Source organism: Parasteatoda tepidariorum, chromosome 9, assembly GCF_043381705.1.
Source record: "Parasteatoda tepidariorum isolate YZ-2023 chromosome 9, CAS_Ptep_4.0, whole genome shotgun sequence".
Classification (NCBI taxonomy): Eukaryota; Metazoa; Arthropoda; class Arachnida; order Araneae; family Theridiidae; genus Parasteatoda; species Parasteatoda tepidariorum.
Genome location: NC_092212.1, coordinates 4,384,616 through 4,403,271, shown reverse-complemented (window position 1 = coordinate 4,403,271; position 18,656 = coordinate 4,384,616). Strand labels below are relative to the sequence as shown.

The following is an 18,656-nucleotide window of genomic DNA, read 5'->3' as shown; positions in this document are numbered from 1 at the left end:
TGTTTTTTTGACAAATTTCTAAAGAATGTGTACACTTGCGAAATTTATTTTTATTCATTTTTTAATTTTTTGTGCAATCCTTTTAATTTTCTAACGCTTTGGTGACCGATACATTTAGAATCGGGAAACAACAAGTTAAATGCAATAAGTATAATTCGTTTTTTTCCCCCTTTATGAACATTTATATTTTTACTTTTACATAACGCTTTGACTGACAAACAGGAAAAGAAAAAAAAAAGAAAGTAAAAGAAAAGAAAGAAAAAGAAAAGAAAGAAAAAATAAATAAATAAAACAAAAAGTAGGAAAGGTTAAAAAATGTTTTGATGAAATAAAGAAGTCAAGGTCACTACAAAAGAATAATAATCACGAGCTACAAAAAGACGCTATTTTTTTCTGACAAAAAATATCAATGATAATGTTTCAATTTTATCACAGCTTTGAGTCATTATCAACTGCCGATATCTTTTAAATCAAGCTCACACCTGTGATATTCTGATTGATAATATTTTACTGAGAATAAGTCAACGTCTTCGATCGTGTTCGAACATAAAAACAATTAACTCATCCATTACCGCATGAGGTTTCAATTTCGTCAAAATTGTTTTTGCATGCTCTTTCACAAAATTATTTCCCCTGATGACGTAATTACCTCGTGGATATTATATATTTTTTTCCAAACATGTTGACATCGTTTCTCTCACATTTTTTGATTTATTTGTGGTTTCACTCAACACTATTAGGTAAGTATGAATTTGCTTTTAATATTGCTGACATGGGTGTTCGCGAAAGACGTGAAATATTAGGTAAGGTATCGTTTCCTCTTTATTTGACCATCTCACTCATTTTTCAGGGATAGCACGGGCGACTTAAAATGTAGAATCTCAATTCTTAATCTGTTAAATTTTGTCACTATTTACTATATTAAATTATTCAATCGTAACTAACACCAGAAATTATATTGTAAATTATTTATATTTAAAATAGAATATTGCACACTCGCGATGAATAGTAATTTTTAAAAAAAAATATGCTAGTAAAAGTTAATATTTTTAACCACTTTTAATTTAGGTTTCCATTTGTCAGCTTTCTTGAAATGCGTTTGAATAAAATTGGCAACCATTTTTTAGTATAAGAAAACGCGTAAAAGTTATAAAATACATAATTCCTTTTGAAGTTTGTAGCAGTTATAAAATTTATTTTATAAATAAAGAAAAAAAAAGTCAATAAGTTCCTAATAGGTCGTGGTAAATATACTTACCATCCAAAAAATGGCATTAAAATTTAGATTAATTTTTTATAAGCTAATAAGTTGTTTTTCCTTATATCAATTACTATTCTTATATCAATTTCAAAAACACTTTAATTTACCTTTAGTAGAAATAAATGGCCCTCAAAGGGTTCATTTAATATCAGCACAATAGCACTTGAAACACTCATTGTTATACAATTTTAAAATTCTTAAAATAATGTGGATATTAATTATTAACCTATAAAATTTCTTTGTTTTAAAGTGGTTGAACTCCGTGGGGGACATCGAGTGCAAAGGGTTAAAACTAGCTACTTTTACTAGCATATTATTTTTTGTTCACACTTGTAAGTGATTGTATATTAATATATCTTGAATTTAAGTCATAGTAAAGTAAATAGAATAATTAATGTGATAATAAAGAAACAAAAATGAATTTAATTTCTNACTAACACCAGAAATTATATTGTAAATTATTTATATTTAAAATAGAATATTGTACACTCGCGATGAATAGTAATTTTTTAAAAAAAAAACATGCTAGTGAAAGTTAATATTTTCAACCACTTTTAACTGAGGTTTCCATTTGTCAGCTTTCTTGAAATGCGTTTGAATAAAATTGGCAATCATTTTTTAGTATAAGAAAACGCATAAAAGTTATAAAACACATAATTCCTTTTGAAGTTTGGCAGTTATAAAATTTATTTATAAAGAAAAAGAAAAGTCAATAAGTTCCTAATAGGTCGTGGTAAATATACTTACCACCAAAAAAATGGCATTAAAATTTAGATTAATTTTTTATAAGTTAAATAAGTTGTTTTTCCTTATATCAATTTCAAAAATATATTATCTTTACTAGAAATAAACGGCTCATTAAAGGGTTAATTTAATATCAGCACAATAGCATTTGTAACACTCATTGTTATACAGTTTAAAAATTCTTAAAACAATTTGGATACTAATTATTAACCTATAAAATTTCTTTGTTTTAAAGTGGTTGAACTCCGTGGGGGGCATCGGAGTGCAAAGGGTTAAAACTAGCTACTTTTACTAGCATATTATTTCTTGTTCACACTTGTAAGTGATTGTATATTAATATATCTTGAAATTAAGTCATAGTAAAGTAAATAGAATAATTAATGTGATAATAAAGAAACAAAAATGAATTTAATTTCTACCCCTTTTTACATTGTTAGTCCCCCCTGTCGCATCTCTGCAAATACAGTGTTCTCTCGATCTGGAAAGATCTTTAAAGTGGCAGGGATGAGACAGGCGACTGAAATTACAAGATGTGATATGGAAACTCAAATGCCAACTTGTTCCGGACTACGGATAAATATTTATCGAATGGTAGTCTTATGCATACCTGCCAACTTTCACTCTTTCCGAGAATGGACTTTCCAAGTGCATACCTGCCAACTTTCACTCTTTCCGAGAATGGATTTTCAGAGTGGTTGTAAAACAATAACCGAAAATCAATCTGATTCAAAAATATATTTATATTTTGATCCCGTTGAAATTTGCTTGCGTAAAGATTATTATGCTTTCATATATTTACTGTAATTATTTATATGTAGTGGTGGTCAGACTCATCTATAACTCAAGAAGTTAATTGGAATAACCTGAGTATTGCTACCACTTTAAATATGAAAATAAAATCTTCCGGAAAAGTTGACAGGTATGCAAGTGGTAGTAAAACAATAAACGAAAAACAATCTGACTCAGACATATAACTGTATTTTGACTACGTAGAAATTCGCTTTCGTATTAGTTATTATGCTTTTATATATTTATATGTAGTGGTGGTCAAACTCATTTATAATTATCATTATAATTCAAAAAGTTAATTGGAATAACATGAGTCTCGCTACCACTTTAAATGTGAAAATAAAATCTTCCGGAAAAACCCGGAAGAGTTGTCAGATATGCTTATGATAGTTTCAAATGGTAATGTATGATTCTTGGTTTAGTAAATTCGATTCATAGAATTATTACTGATCACTTCTAAAAAAAATTCAAAAGCTTATGTGATGCACCACTTTGTTACAGTTAAGCCGAGCTGACTCTTGTAAAATGTTGGAAAAATTAATCGAAAATATGCAAATTTTAGTTTGTAGTTCTCATTTTTTTTTCTTTTGTTAAATATTTTGTTCAATTCGGAGCAGTTGGCATCTCTGCATTGAAATGCCGATTCTCTACCACTTCAAAAAAACTCTTTTGACATTATTTCACGTTAGTTTTAGTTAAGTAAATTTTATTTTAAATAATTTTTCCACCACTATATATCAAAAATTCAAAGCATGATATCAATTGCAACGTTATTGCAGTTACCTCGTGGTGCTGGTGACACTTCCAAAGATTGGGGATAGCTGTCCTTATTCTACAAGTTTAATTATTTAATTCGTTACAAATTAATTAAAAAATTTGTAGAAAGCGGAGTGGTTGACATCTCTTCACGTGCAGAGATGCCAAATGCGTCGCCTTATAAGGAAGTTTTAATAAACTGATAGCGAATTAACCCTTTTGAAGGCCGTGGTAAGTATACTTACCACCACGTTTTACCACTTTTAATTTAGGTTTCCATTTTTCAATAACTTCAGCTTTCTTGAAGTGAGTTTGAATAAAATTGGTAACCATTTGTCACTTTTAATAAACGTATAAAAGTTATAAAATACATAATTCCTTTTGAAGTTTGTAACATTTGAGGAATTTATTTTATAAATAAATAAAAATAAAAGCCAGTAAGTTCCTAATAGGTCATGTTAAATATATTTACCACCAAAAAAATGGCGTTTTTATAAACAAAATGAGTTTTTTTTAATATCAATTACTGTTCTTAAAACAATTTCAATTCCAAAAATACTTTAATTTACCTTTACTAAAAATAAAAGGCTCGTTAAAGGGTTAAAACTTGTAGAATAAATAATAATTTCGCCAACTCTTCAGTAATCTCATTGATAGGGTTCATCCGCACTTGGAAAAAATTAAAAAGTGTTAGCAATATGATAAAAAAAATTTCTATTATGTTTGTAGATGCCAGAATATTCTATTTTCTCTAAGTAAATATACGTAGATCCGAAGGTGGAGGATATGAAATTTTGATACGAAAGTGGAAGATAATATTTAGAAATTTTCAACTTCCTTATAACAAAATTGAAAACAGTTTTTAAATATTTCCAGGTGCGTACGAAACCTGACCAAGAGATAATTGAAACAAAGTAGTATTTTATATGAGGCTATGGATTTTTGATACGTAGTGGTGTAAAAATAACTTGAAATCAAACTTAATAAGCTAAAAATATATTCTCCATGAGGCTATGAAACTAAAAGTAGTATTCTATAAGAGACTATGAATTTTTGATAAGTAGTGGTGAAAAAATAATTTGAAATCAAACTTTATAAACTAAAAATATATTGTCCATGAGGCTATGAAACTAAAAGTAGTATTCTATATGAGGCTATGAATGTTTGATACGTAGTGGCGAAAAAATAACCTGAAACTAAATTTAATATACTAAAAATAACTCAAACTTCACTGCCACTAGAAAATGTTCTTTTTACAATGCGGAACAATTTTGCATCGCTACAACTTGCTCGGCACAGCGAATATAAATATTCTTGAGTGATAGTCTTGTAATATATATGATTCTTGGTTATTTAAATTCGATTTATAGAGTTTTACTTACTTCTAAATAATCCAAAGGCTTATGTGTTACACCATTTTGTTACAGTTAGGTCGCGTTGAGCTTTTTATAAAATTGTCAAAGTTAACTGAAAACCTGCAAATTTTAGCTTTTAGTACTCCATCGTTTTTAAAAACATTTTATCTAGAGCCCCTGAATTAGACAGGCCGACTTATCATTTATTGTTGGAGCAAAGAGCTAACATAAGCACAGCGAATAAATATTTTCAAGTGGTAGTTTATGAATTGTAATTATTGGTTTAATAAGTTCGATTTAGTAGATTTTAATCCACCACTATCTATAAACAATACGTAGGCTTATATAATTCATCACTTTTTAGTACTTATGACATGCTTTACATTTTTAAAAGCAAGCAAATATTGTCAACTATTTGCAAATTTTACTTTGTAGTTATTTACCGTTTTTTAAATTATTATGCGTGTCCAGAGCAGTTGGCATCTCTGTAATAACATAAATAATACTAACATATCGTTAACTTGCGAGCTTGTTTGCTCCAATATTGCTTGATAGGTCAGCTCTGATAGTATAAGAGCCTTAATTTTATCGAATCCTGAGCTGTTGACATCTCTGCATAGAAGCAACTGCTTAAGTTCAAATAAATATTTTTAAATAGTTCGTTTGTTTATATTTTGCTCATTTCCAGCCAAAAAAAAAAATAATAATTCGCAACAGCGTCAAATAGTTGGAGTCTCCATCTGTAAATTAAAGGGCTGCCAACTTGCTTCGCTTCTTGTAAAAATTAATACTAGTGGTAGCTAAGTCTGTGTTTTAGAATATTATTTTTTACTAATTTAAACTTATTTTCTACACCACTATATATTAATAATTTGAAAGCTCATACGCAACACCACTTTGGTACCAGTTCTTTCACAGTGACGCTATTAAAATGTTGGCAAAATTACCAAATAATTCTGAAAACTTTGGTTTTTCAATGTCTACCACTCTATAAAATATTTTACAAAAAGCGTTGTAGTTTGCAGGCCTGAAATTATAATGTGTTTTCTCTACTTGCTAAATTTTATTGGTGATTTTCATAGGCGCTGAGACAAACAGTCACGCTTTACCCTCATGGAATGTGTTCCACGATCCACAGTATTGGCAACACTTTGAAAGGGAGGTCAGAGCGAAGGCGTGGAGTTGTCAATTCAACAGTGACATCCTACAATCGAGCCTGGAGAAGGATGCAGCCCTTTATGACGATCCTACAACCTTCAGGAAACGAAGAAATGGCGTTCAAGAGTGGGTAACGAACACCACCTTATGGATTGAGACAGCGCTGGGTGCCTGTAAGGAACTCAGCAACGGAGAGAGTGGTCAATATGTTCGACAACTTGACGAGTTAAAGATTTTGGAGGCGTTTTCTGACTATTTGGATCATTTGAATTTCTTCCAAATGGTGGCTGATAAAATGGCTTCACTAGGGCAGAGGGTTCGTATTTATTGTATTTATTTTTAAATGTGATGAACTTAAAGCATCTTGAAAAGTGAAATTAAAATTATTCAGGGTAGTTTGAACCCCAGAAACGAGGAAAAGCTGGCAGCAAAATCAGTTCATATTTACCTTGTTTTCGATAGAGGAGTATTCTCGATTTAGGGTTACCACAGACGACAAAAAAATGCAAAACGGGGTGGAAATGACACTTCACTTTAATATATTTATAACCTCTTTATTTATTCAATAGTGACGAAAACTATGACTTACGTTTTAAAGTATTCATGTTTAAAGAAAAGAATCTTCATTTTGAAACCGTCGTTGAACAGCCAACCCAATTTTTTGGGCTTACGACTACTAATGTTTAGTTGAATTCGCATGTCCACTGGCCGTGCACATGTATTTAAAAAAAATGTTTTTCTTTATTTATGTTTGTGCCGTTCATAGACTCGACCATATACCAAAACAGCTCATCTTGATGCTCTCGATCCTTTTTTTATTCAAATAAATTCTGATTCCCTCGTTTTACATTTTATTTTATAGCCGGCGTTGAACAGCAGACCCAACTTTGGGTGTATGATGACTACTAATGTTTAACTCCGTAGCCTTGTAATTTTTTAACCCAATCCAGACGAAAAAGGAATTCCTGGATCAAGTATTGGGTGAAATTTGTTTCGTGGAGGACTTTTTGATGAAACTTACTCTCATTTGCGTTACATGGAGAGGAAAACCACGAAGACTTCCCACGGTTGGCCTGATGGCAAGAGGAATCTAACCCATGATCCGTTTACCACTGAGTATATTTTAAATCAGCACTGTGGTTGTTGCCATCCAGTGCGGAATTCGTATCGACCAGCCTTCGCTGGGATTCGAACCCGGTTCACCTCATTGGAAGACTAACGTTCTATCCCCTGAGCCACCATGGCTCCTGTGAGATACTATTACAAAGAACAATTGTTCCATTTAACAATTATAAAGAATCATTGATTACCTAATTATTCCGTTCATATCACATTTTTAAATAAGGGAAATCGAAACTTATATGACTACTACTGAGGATACTAAACTTTTGCGAAAAAGCAATATTTCGTAGCTATGAAAAATTTTCCCGAATGACAAAAGTAGTAGAACATTTATGCTTTGATAAATATTATATTTCGTAGTGTTGGACACCACCTTTTAGTTTCAAAATATTATAATTGATTAATTTCAGGTTTTCCAATTTTACGTCAAACAATCACTCTGTACACTCTAACATACTGTAAATCGTCCCCAGAGATGTTATTGATTTTTTGTCGTCTTAATTTGAAGTATATAACGTAACTTAATGTGAAATGTATAACGTATCTTTTAGCGTAAAAGTAGCGACTGAAAATTATTGCACGATTTTGCCTATTTATTATAAATCGGGTATAATTTAAATGGACTATTTTAATAACCTCTTATCTAAAAGATAATTACTGATAACTTAATTGAAGTAATTTTCAAAATTTTCTTACTGAGACAAGGCATAGGAATTTTCCCATGATACCCTTAGATACAATTTTACCTCGGCCTCAGTCGGGCTAAAAATTGGTTCAATATAGGTCGTATAAGACCATGCACTGAGGATCCAATAACGGGATGTCTCAATGTTGGTTCAGATTGCTTTCAATATTGGAACATGATTAGTTTTTATCTAGGACCAATATTATAAAATATAGCCCATAAGTGACCAAGATAGAATTGAAGCGTAGTCCATTATTGAAAGCCATTCTGGGATCAATTTAAAAAATTCTTGACTTCCTAATGTTTACCTAATATTAAAGGTCTATAAAGATCCAACATTGGAAATAATATTGCTCCATTTTTGAGAGCCGTTCTAGCACCAATATTAGAAGATCTAGATACCTCAATATTTACCCAACATGATATAACTATAGACTAGATATAAATGAATCGTGGTTCATTCTAGAAGGCTATTCTAGGACCAATATTATAAGATCGAGACATTCCAATATTTTCCCAACATTATAAGCCTATAAGGTGACTAAATATAAATGAATCTTGGTCCATTATAGAAAGCTGTTCTAGAATCAATATTAAAAAATCTAGACATCCCAAAGCTTACTCAACATTAAAAGTTTTTAAGGGTCCTACATTGAAAATAATATTGATCCATTATTGAAAGCCATTCTAGGACCAACATTAAAAAATCTTGACATCCCAATATTTATCCAATATTGAAAGTCTATAAGGGTCCAGCATTGAAAATAATATTGATCCATTTTTGAAAGCCATTCTAGCACCAATATTCTAGACACCTCAATATTTACCCAACATTTTAAGACGATAAGGGGCCTTGATATAAATGAATCATGATCCATTATTAAAAGCCCTTCTATAACCAATATTAAAAGATCTAGCCACACCCTATATTTTTACAACATTATAAGCCCTTAAGGGACCTAGAAAGAAATGAATCGTGTTCCATTATTGAAAGCCATTCTAGGACCAATATTAAAAAATCTTGACATCCCAATATTTACCCAATATTAAAAGTCTATAAGTGTCTAACATTGAAAATAATATTGGTCCATTTTTGAAAGCCATTCTAGCACCAATATTAAAAGATCTAGACACCTCAATATTATAAGACTATAAGGGGCCTAGATCTAAATGAATCATGGTCCATTATTGAAAGCCTTTCTAGGACCAATATTAAAAGATCTAGACATTCCAATATTTTCCCAAAATTATTAGCCTTTAGGCTAGATATAAATGAATCGTGGTCCATTATGAAAAGGCATTCTGGGACTTATTAAAAAATCTGGACATCCCAATGTTTACTCAATGTTTAAAATTTTTAAGGGCCCTACATTAAAAGTAAAATTGATCCTGAATATTGAAAGACTTTCTACGACCAATGTTAAAAGATCTAGCCACCCCTTATATTTACCCAACATTATAAACCTATAAAGGACCTAGAGAGAAATGAATCATGGTCCATAATTGAAAGTCATTCTAGAACCAATATGGAAAAAGTTTAGACATCCCAATTGACTTAAATGGAGTCCATAACTATCCAGCCCAACTGCAACATTTGAATCAAGCATTTGTATTACGAAACATCATATGAAAATTTCTGTTCTAATTTTTTTTCCATCACAGGTGAAACCTCTAAGCCAGGACTCATCAGGAATCCACGACATCGATAAACTAGATCCCATCATGTTGGTTGGTTACTCAGAGAAATTCGAGGACATGATGAACACTTCTATTTGGAATGTGTGCGTGGACAGGCACACCAAAGTGAACCCACACCACCAGGCGCACTGCCTGTGGCACGGCTGCTGCCGAGATAAGAATAGCTGCACGTTCTGTGAGGGTGTGAAGACCATAGCCCTCCGCGAGATGGTCTGTGACAAAGTGTCCAGAAGAGTTCAGAAAAACTTGGGTGGGAAACTTTCTAAAGATATGTGGGACGTGGACATCGCCTTCTTCGTCGGCCTTCCAGAGGATTGGCTCGCGAGAGCGAAAAGCATGATGTTGGAATTAAAAGGAAATGATACCTACACTTAACTTATATATGTAAAATTTGGAATATAGTAGTAAGGAACTGTATAGCAATAGTAGGTACTGTATATAAGAAAGAAATGGTTCGTCTAATAAAAATAATAGTCATAGAATTGTTTAATTTTTTTCTAACCTTAGTAAGGTATCTAGTTAATTAACATTATAGGGTATATGGAAGTATAAACTACAGTAGAAGGGATAATATGAATTGAAGGAATAATGCACGCTTGTTTTTCCCCTATCTTGCTTTTAGATGCATAGGTAGTTGTGCAATTCGCAATCTTTATTGCTTATCCAACTATCCTTAAGCATTTGTTGCATTATTTTTTGGTCATTCTGTATGCTATTTCAATAGTTTATATAGTGTATGATTTTTTTCAAGTTGTGAAATTGAAACCCTGTAACAAACAAAAACCACTGATCCAAGAGAACTGCAGAAACTAGGAGTAGATGCGTGGCCAATGAAGCCATTTCCGTAATGATGGTGTAACTAGCGCTTAAAAATATGGAACTGGAATGATGTTGAAGAGAGATGATGCTGAATCTCTCCATGTACTGGATACCCGGAGGTAAATGGCTAAAAGAAGGTGATATGCAGTATTCCAACTTGATTTCTGATGTAGAAGATTTTGGGGATCGAATAATCTAAGCGACCTTAGGATCATTAAAAAGACTCTTTAGATCTTAAGTCCGTGCAAGTTTTGAAGCCTTATCCCGGAGGGAATCAGGCTTTCTCCTCGACGGTTTCTTCCTGTATTCACATACAGTATCCAAGAGAACTGAAATTTCATCACAGTATGCTCCTTAAGTAATGAAAATATTTTAGGCGTGGTTAGAAAAAACTTTAAATCTCACTGATAGGTGACACTGTAAGTTAACAGAAACTAAAAGTGTTGTCAATGCGATGAAAACAACAGACTAAGAAAAAGAAAACTTTTTTACACATATCAAAAACATACGGAACGCAGTAATTGGGAAAATGAATTGCAAACTCCCTTTCGCCCAACCTTAGTGACTTTAATACTGGGAAACTTCCAGGAAACACCACCTCTGTGTGGCTACCACCTCTATTTACAACCTAACTTTTGAGAAGAACGGAATTTTTTCCATAGACTTTGTGTTGAAGAAAACCTTAGGGAGAGGCTATTAAAACCTCTCCCAGTGACCGGGAGACCTCCGAACGGGAAAGGTTAAATAAAGAAACACAAAATATATATATAAAATATTAAAAAAATAAATAAGAAAATTCAAATGTATTCAAAATATTTCTGAGTGACTCATATTTAGAGAGCTCTTTTTAACCATTTCAGTTAGAGATTGGCAACCTTATGTTACAGTCTGAGTGTAATAAAGACGATGCTATCAATGATTTAGTTTCAAAATTAAAATAGGAAACAAAAGTTACTTTAGAAAAAAAACTAGACATTTCAAACAAACCTCTAATTTTTTAAAGTAAATTAATTTTTATGATATAAAACTAAATGCAGATTTACACAAAAACATAACTGTTCATTTATTTATAATAGTTCTAACATTTTGGATTCAATTGATTTAACCTCTAAGAATGACCAACCTCCAATAACGACCATTTTACTGTGGAACAGAGGGTGGTCTTTCCCGAGAGGTTTCACTGTATTTATATAGGATTAAGTTTTGTAACAGTGACTAAAAAATGTTCCATTAATTTGGAAGCATACAGTTAAAACAGTGTTTTTTCTGTATCATAAGTTTTAATTTCACTATTATTATTATTTAAAAATGTGATATGAACCGAATAATAAGGTAACCAATGATTCTTTATAATTGTTCAATTGAACAATTATTCTTTATAATAGCATCTCATAACAGCCATGGTGGCTCAGGGGATAGAACGTTAGCAAATGAGGTGACCCGGGTTCAAATCCCAGCGATGGCTGGTCGATAAGAATTCCGCACTGGCTCGCAACAACCGCAGTGCTGATTTAAAATATCCTCAGTGGTAAACGGATCATGGGCTAGATTCCCCTTGCATCAGGCTAACAGTGGGAAGTTTTCGTGATTTTCCTCTCCACATAACGCAAATGCGAATTAATTTCATTAAAAAGTCCTCCAAGTAAATTTCTCCCAATACATGATATAGGAATTACCTTTTCTTCTGGATTGGGTTCAAAATTACAAAGCGTAAACCCAAAAAATTGCGTCGGCTCTTCAACGACGTTTATAAAATAAATTATTAAAAAAATATAATCTCAGAGATGATTTTTGATATTAAAATCTGGATGTCTTGCTGGCAAATTCAGCTGATGAATTCCGGGAGAATCACTTATCAGAAAGGCATTTAATGGTCGCGCATCAATGTCCATACGAAGTCAAATCAGAGCAAGCTGCCCTTCAAAAATACCAAACATGTGGGACTCTAAGATCTCATCTTTATGCCCTTTTAAAGTGCCTCTATCAAGCATAAAGAAGAGTTTGAGTCCATTTAACATGATTTCAGCTCAGACCACAAAATTTCCACTGCCATATTTCCACTCAGCTCAGCCACAAATATCCCCCAGAACATCTTTAATATAACTCTTTTACAAGAAAAAAAACTGGATATTTCCAAGTCTAACAGAGATCTCCAAAGTTTCTGAATTCACATGAAATATCTTTCTAAAGACGTATGATTTCTACTATGTTTAGACACTCCATCGAATGTTTAGACGTTGTGACATCTAATGTATATTCCAGAAAAATCTGACAGATATATGTGAATAACCACAGATATCCAAGGGATATCCATTACGTAACATTGATATCTAAGACACTTAAACAAGATCTCAAAGCAGGTAGCTGGTGTGAAAATGCGGGAGTAAAAAATAGTAAGGCGTAATAAGGTGAGTATGCGTGATGAAAAAATGGTAACTAAAGGTCAGGACCTATCAGTGAGGAGAACGCATTTTCTATAATAAGTGCTCCAATCTTAAAGCTATGACTCATAGACTAAGTCATAACTGCCCTCTTCACAGTAATAAGAACTCCTCTTTCTTAAAACCTGGAGATTCGTAAAAGTCATCCATGCGGTGGAGGTAGAGGAATTAGGAAAGTGACATTTTCGAGGGTTATTATTAAGGGAATTTATTAATATTGGAAAATTATATAATGTGTTCGCATCAATGTGGTTTCGTTCAATGTAACAGAATTGTTTTTACTTTAACTGTGGCATAACTATTCTACAATAATTATTCTACACTACGGTCAGTGTGCAGGTGGGTGACCACTTGGATTAGTCTGCGTGGGGACCGAGGGTGCGCAGTATTGATCCTCGTTAAACTGCTCGACTTCGCGTGCAGGTCGTCGGGCTACCGTAGCGGGGGTGCCATCCCCTCTGTAGAGGATCAAAATTGTGATGGCATGTCTTCGGAGTATCCTCAGGGATGTTTCCCAGACCGTCGCCAATAGCCCATTGTGCAGCTCTAGTGCGATGTAAATAAACTGCAACTACAACTCTTTACAGTTTAAGTAAACTTAGAATGTGTTACTACAAATTTTGTGATATCAGTCAAGAATTTAAAAAAAAAATTTAATACGATTTTATTCCGAATAAATCAATCAGTCTGTAGAAATCTTGTATTTATTTGATTTACCTGGTAGTTATCGCTTCTTTATTAATTTAGTTAAATTATTTTATTATGAAATGAAATGGGCAACATGAACTAATCTTTTATTCATCTTTGATTTAATCTTTAAATTAATTTTTTACTTTGGGAGTTTGGCTTTATTTAAACTAATTTTTCAACAAAAAAATTCACTTATCTCTCATGGCTCTTCTAAATTAAGCTTTAATAACGTATATCGAAGAATACAACTCAAATTCAATTGTAATTAACATTTAGATGATTAATTTGAAAATGGTTCGTAGTAAAACGACACCGAGATATTTATATCGAATTTATCTGCTGCAGCGGTTCCCAAATGGTGTTCTGCAGAACACTGGGATTCCATGGAAGGGTCACAGAGTTTCCGAGAATGAGGATTTTTTTTTTACCAGTTTATGATTTAGGATGGGCTATTGGCGACGGTCTGGGAAACATTCCGGAGGATGATCCGAAGACATGCCATCACAATTTTGATCCTCTGCAGAGGGGATGCCACCCCCGCTACGGTAGCCCGACGACCTGCACGCGAAGTCGAGCACTTTACGGTAGCACAGTTTAACGAGGACCAACACCGCACACCCTCGGTCCCAACGCAGGCTGATCCAAGCGGGTCACCCACCCGCACACTGACCGCAGCCAGTGATGCTTGACTTCGGTGATCTGATGGGAACCGTGTCTTAACAATCAGTCCACTGCGGGACCGGGGTTCGAGTATGATTGCCGGCGTGAGTATTTTTTTAAACTTATCTGTATTCAATGATGTTCGGTTGTTTATTTACGGAATGCTTCGACCAGTTTTAGTGACCATTGGGTCCTTGCTGCTCATACCAGTGGATTGTAAGAATTCACAGATCGACAGCATCAAATGACTACTCATTAAAATAATGATTGAATCTTTTACTTTTTGAAGTAATAATACATTATTGCATTAGGAGGAATTTTAAGGTAAATTTTTAATAATATATGATGGCATCAACATCATGTCAATTAGGATAGGATATAAATACAGTAAAAGTTCGCTATAATAGTATTTCCGCTATAACGAGGTTATTGTTATTAGCAAACGCACACATTTAATGTTGTGAATTTTTTTTGTTTGATACTCTTATTTGATTTAAAATGCACACCTAGAAACATTTTTGCCCACATATTCTTCTTATTAAATGCCAGGCTTGTTATATCGAGTTTTTATTGTACTAAAAAAATTTTTAAAAAAGAAATGTGAGTAGAAAATTGGGAATAACTCTGGCACAGCAAAATGGAATCAATAAAAAAATCCTTCACAGTTCCAAGGCTAAAGATGCCACAACATGTTTGAATCAAATTTTTTATTTACATAATAATCTTATACAAATTACTTAGATAAAAAATCTTTAAACTATAAATAGACATAACAAAATTTACACAAATCAACATGATTTCAGTATTTACTACAAAAGTGATGTTAGTATTTTTTTTTTAAATATTTCTCAATAGGACAAATAAATTAATGTCAATATTTCATAATGAATCTCAGATTACAAATACATTTATTCATTAATCAATTATTAATGAAATTAAAAAATAACACATAAGTGAAATGGGTAAAGTTTCACTATAACACAAATTGAAATTTATTACTTCTTTATTAAAACTAGTTAAAACTTGAATAATCCCAAGAAAACTGATATGAAAGATGTACTTGTCAATTAAAAAACTTCAGAAAACGTAAGACAGTATTATTGACTATGAAATCGCAGTGGCTGGCACCTCTTCATAATTATTAACTTTTTACTGAATTTTTATTAATTTGATTAATTTTCGCTTAAGCTTTCATTTATTCTACAATATAGTATGCCAGTAAAGACATGTTTTATTGAGCCAATATATTTAAGATATTTTAGGGAAAAATGTCTTGGAATAAATATCAAATTTAACTTACAATAAACTATTTGTAATAATTTTCCCCCTCAGAAAAAATAGATTTAAAAAAAAATTGGCATAGTTAGGTAAAATTTCTTTTAAAATTTTACATAAATGCTAACTTCATATAAAAAAAATTTTTTCTTTACATTATTTTCAAGAATACCTTAAAAATATTTTCATTGCACATGAAAGTGATTTTCAAAAATAATAAGAATTTGTAAATTATTTGTAATCAATAAGAAAGTTATTAAACATAATTGTTTTCAAAACATTATCTCTACTCGCGTTTAATATAATTTACATGTACAGTAAAAACTATGGCAATTTTTAATGTTGCTATGCTAGTTTTTGGCATTGCTATTATATTGCAAGAACTTTAATTGGTCAAATATTCTGTCGTTCTGTTTTGCCATTATTCTTGTAACTTCATGATCCTGAGCTCATAGAACTTATGGTCCTTATCAGCAAAAGAACTCAACAAAATATGATCAGATATCATCGTTATTAAGGATATATATTTACCATTTAAAATATTTTCTAAATAAATGACAATTCAATGGTGAAAGACTATATGGGAGATCACAAGGGAGTCATGTTGCATCGAATTATCCCTTATTTGGGAATTCACAAAACATTTTAAATGATAAAAATTTCACTAATAATGATGACCACAAATTGCACTTGGTTGAGTTTTTTTGTTGATAACGACAAGAAGTGCAGAAGCATGAAGTTACCAAAAAGATGGCAAAAGATTGTCAAACAGAATGGAAGATAATTGATTGAAATATCATTCATGTAGAATAAAACCGAATTTTATTTCACATTAAAAAATCAAAATCTAAACTTTCTTGCTAACCTTAAAAGTTTTTTTTAATATTGTTATGGGATTTATTAGCGCCCTTTTGCATGGATTTGAATCACTTTGAGAAACAAGAGTCGAGTAAACAGTGCACAGTAGGGTTTTCAAAGTTACAAACAAAATGGTTACTATTTCGACTCAATAAACAAGTAAAAAGAACTAAAAAAAAGTTTTTTGATTACCCTTCTTATTTCAGATATATTATGTACAAACTTTTAAGCCTTATTTAAAATGTCGTTCAATCATATTTCTTTTTCCTGCATTTATTGATATCGAACAAAATAATTTACAAAAAGTACTAGAAAAATAAATACTTATTTATTAGCTAGGTCCCAGATAAAACTTTGCTGAAATTAGCAAGCTTTATCACTAATGCATTCTGCTGTTTAGTTATTTGATACAGATGGACTTACATTTTATTACATTCAATTAACGGGAAAAAAATGAAATATAAAGGAAAAGAAATCAATTTAAGCAGCTGGCATAACATCGTATATATCTATTAAAATTACTGAAAATAAATTCAACTTAAGATGCAGTTTAAAAATAATAAGCTAAGTTCATTTACTTGAAACTGTATCACAGTAACTATTCCTTTTACTAATAAATAATATTTTAAAATAAAAAGCAAAATTAAAAAAAAAATGGTTAGCCATTCACAACCCATAGACCAGTGATTCTCAACCACTGTGCTGCGACACTTTTGCATGCCGCCAAATTCTTAAAATGTGCCGCCAAATATTAGAAATGATACAATAAAAATTATAATGCCTTTTTTATTAAGAGTAAAGTTTAAATTAAAGAAAAGTGTATATATATACTTTTTATAATTTTTTCGCGCTTTAACCACGTGAACAACTTTGTTGGCGATTGTCTTGTCTCTGACAATCTTAAAATAAGATGGAAGTATTTAAATTGTATATGACACACAATTTTAAAAAATGGTGTAAGAGCTAATCATTAAAGTAAGTTATGCAATTAATAAGCAAATTAACAAAGGATAACTAAAAAATATTTATAAAAAACAAATTAACAAAGGATAACTAAAAAAATTAAGCTAACAATTAATAATTAGTAAAAAAACTAGTTAACAAGAAATCACAAAAAAATAACAGTTAATGTAAAAAAACCTAACAGTTAATAACTATAGAAAACTAGCTAAGAATTAATAACTAGCAAAAAACTAAATAACTGTTACTAACTAATAAAAAATTAGTCGAAAGAAATAATTCATCCCTTAATAAATGTGCTTTTGTAGTACATATTATTTTATTTCACATTCAAAATTATTATCACAAACTATTTAACACAGTGTAAAATAGGTAATTAAACAACTTTTAATCTAATTTATTTCATTGTGTGCCGTCAAATTTTGAAATCGTTAAAAGTGTGCCGCAACAAAAAAAAGGTTGAGAATCACTGCCATAGACAATGCACCCCATGAATTTTATTATTTTTTTTAATATATAAACCATAGACTAAAAAAATATTATAAATNTATTATCACAAACTATTTAACACAGTGTAAAATAGGTAATTAAACAACTTTTAATCTAATTTTTTCATTGTGTGCCGTCAAATTTTGAAATCCTTAAAAGTGTGCTGCAACAAAAAAAAGGTTGAGAATCACTGCCATAGACAATGCACCTCATGAATTTTATTATTTTTTTAATATAAACCATAGACTAAAAAAATATTATAAATATTATTTCCATATTTATTTTAATATATAAATATAGAATTATTATGAATACTTTATAATATACTGAAAATTATTTTATTTCATGCTTGTTTCTCAAAACTTACTGTTAGAAATGAACCTTGCAATGTTTACAATAGTTGTGAAACGCTTCGAATCGAAAGAAACGCTTTTTATAATGAATACAGCAGGTTTTTTTCAAATTATTTGAAAGTTTAGTAAATTTTTTTAAAAAGTAGCCACAGTTAAAATGCTACAACCTGCCATGTGATGAAAAAAAAATTTCTTTTTAATTTTGCTTTATACCTTGAAATAAAACTTTTAAAACTTGGCAATCATTTTGGTGCAGAAATTTTCATTTGGAATCCAGTAAACAAATAAGTGGATAAGAATATTAAATAAAAGCTTCAAAAGTAATGCCTTTTATAATTAAAATTAAGTTTTTTTTAATTATATAAAAGTGCAATATTTTTTAAGAAAGTGGCCATTGTTAAAATGCTACAACTGCCCATGTGCCCATAAAATTTTTTTTTAATTTTGACTTTGTACTTTGAAATAAAACTTTAAAAACTCGGCAATAATTTTGGTGCAGGGATCTTCCCCTGGAATCCAGTCAACGAATAAGTACAAATAAGA

General features: G+C 31.1%; 1 protein-coding gene across 2 annotated transcripts; it reads left to right on the top strand.

Moving 5' to 3' along the window:
* The first annotated feature begins 333 nt into the window (after positions 1–333).
* Positions 334–10,050, top strand: LOC107445611 (uncharacterized). Of its 2 annotated transcripts, none has more exons than XM_016060051.3 (3): positions 334–740; positions 5,988–6,379; positions 9,533–10,050. In XM_016060051.3, exons 1-3 carry the CDS (start codon positions 680–682, stop codon positions 9,941–9,943), a joined length of 864 nt encoding a protein of 287 aa, XP_015915537.2. In that variant the 5' UTR covers positions 334–679; the 3' UTR covers positions 9,944–10,050. The 2 variants fall into 2 exon arrangements, with proteins under 2 accessions (XP_015915537.2, XP_015915531.2); XM_016060045.3 differs by having other exon boundaries at positions 420–803.
* The last annotated feature ends 8,606 nt before the right edge of the window (positions 10,051–18,656 follow it).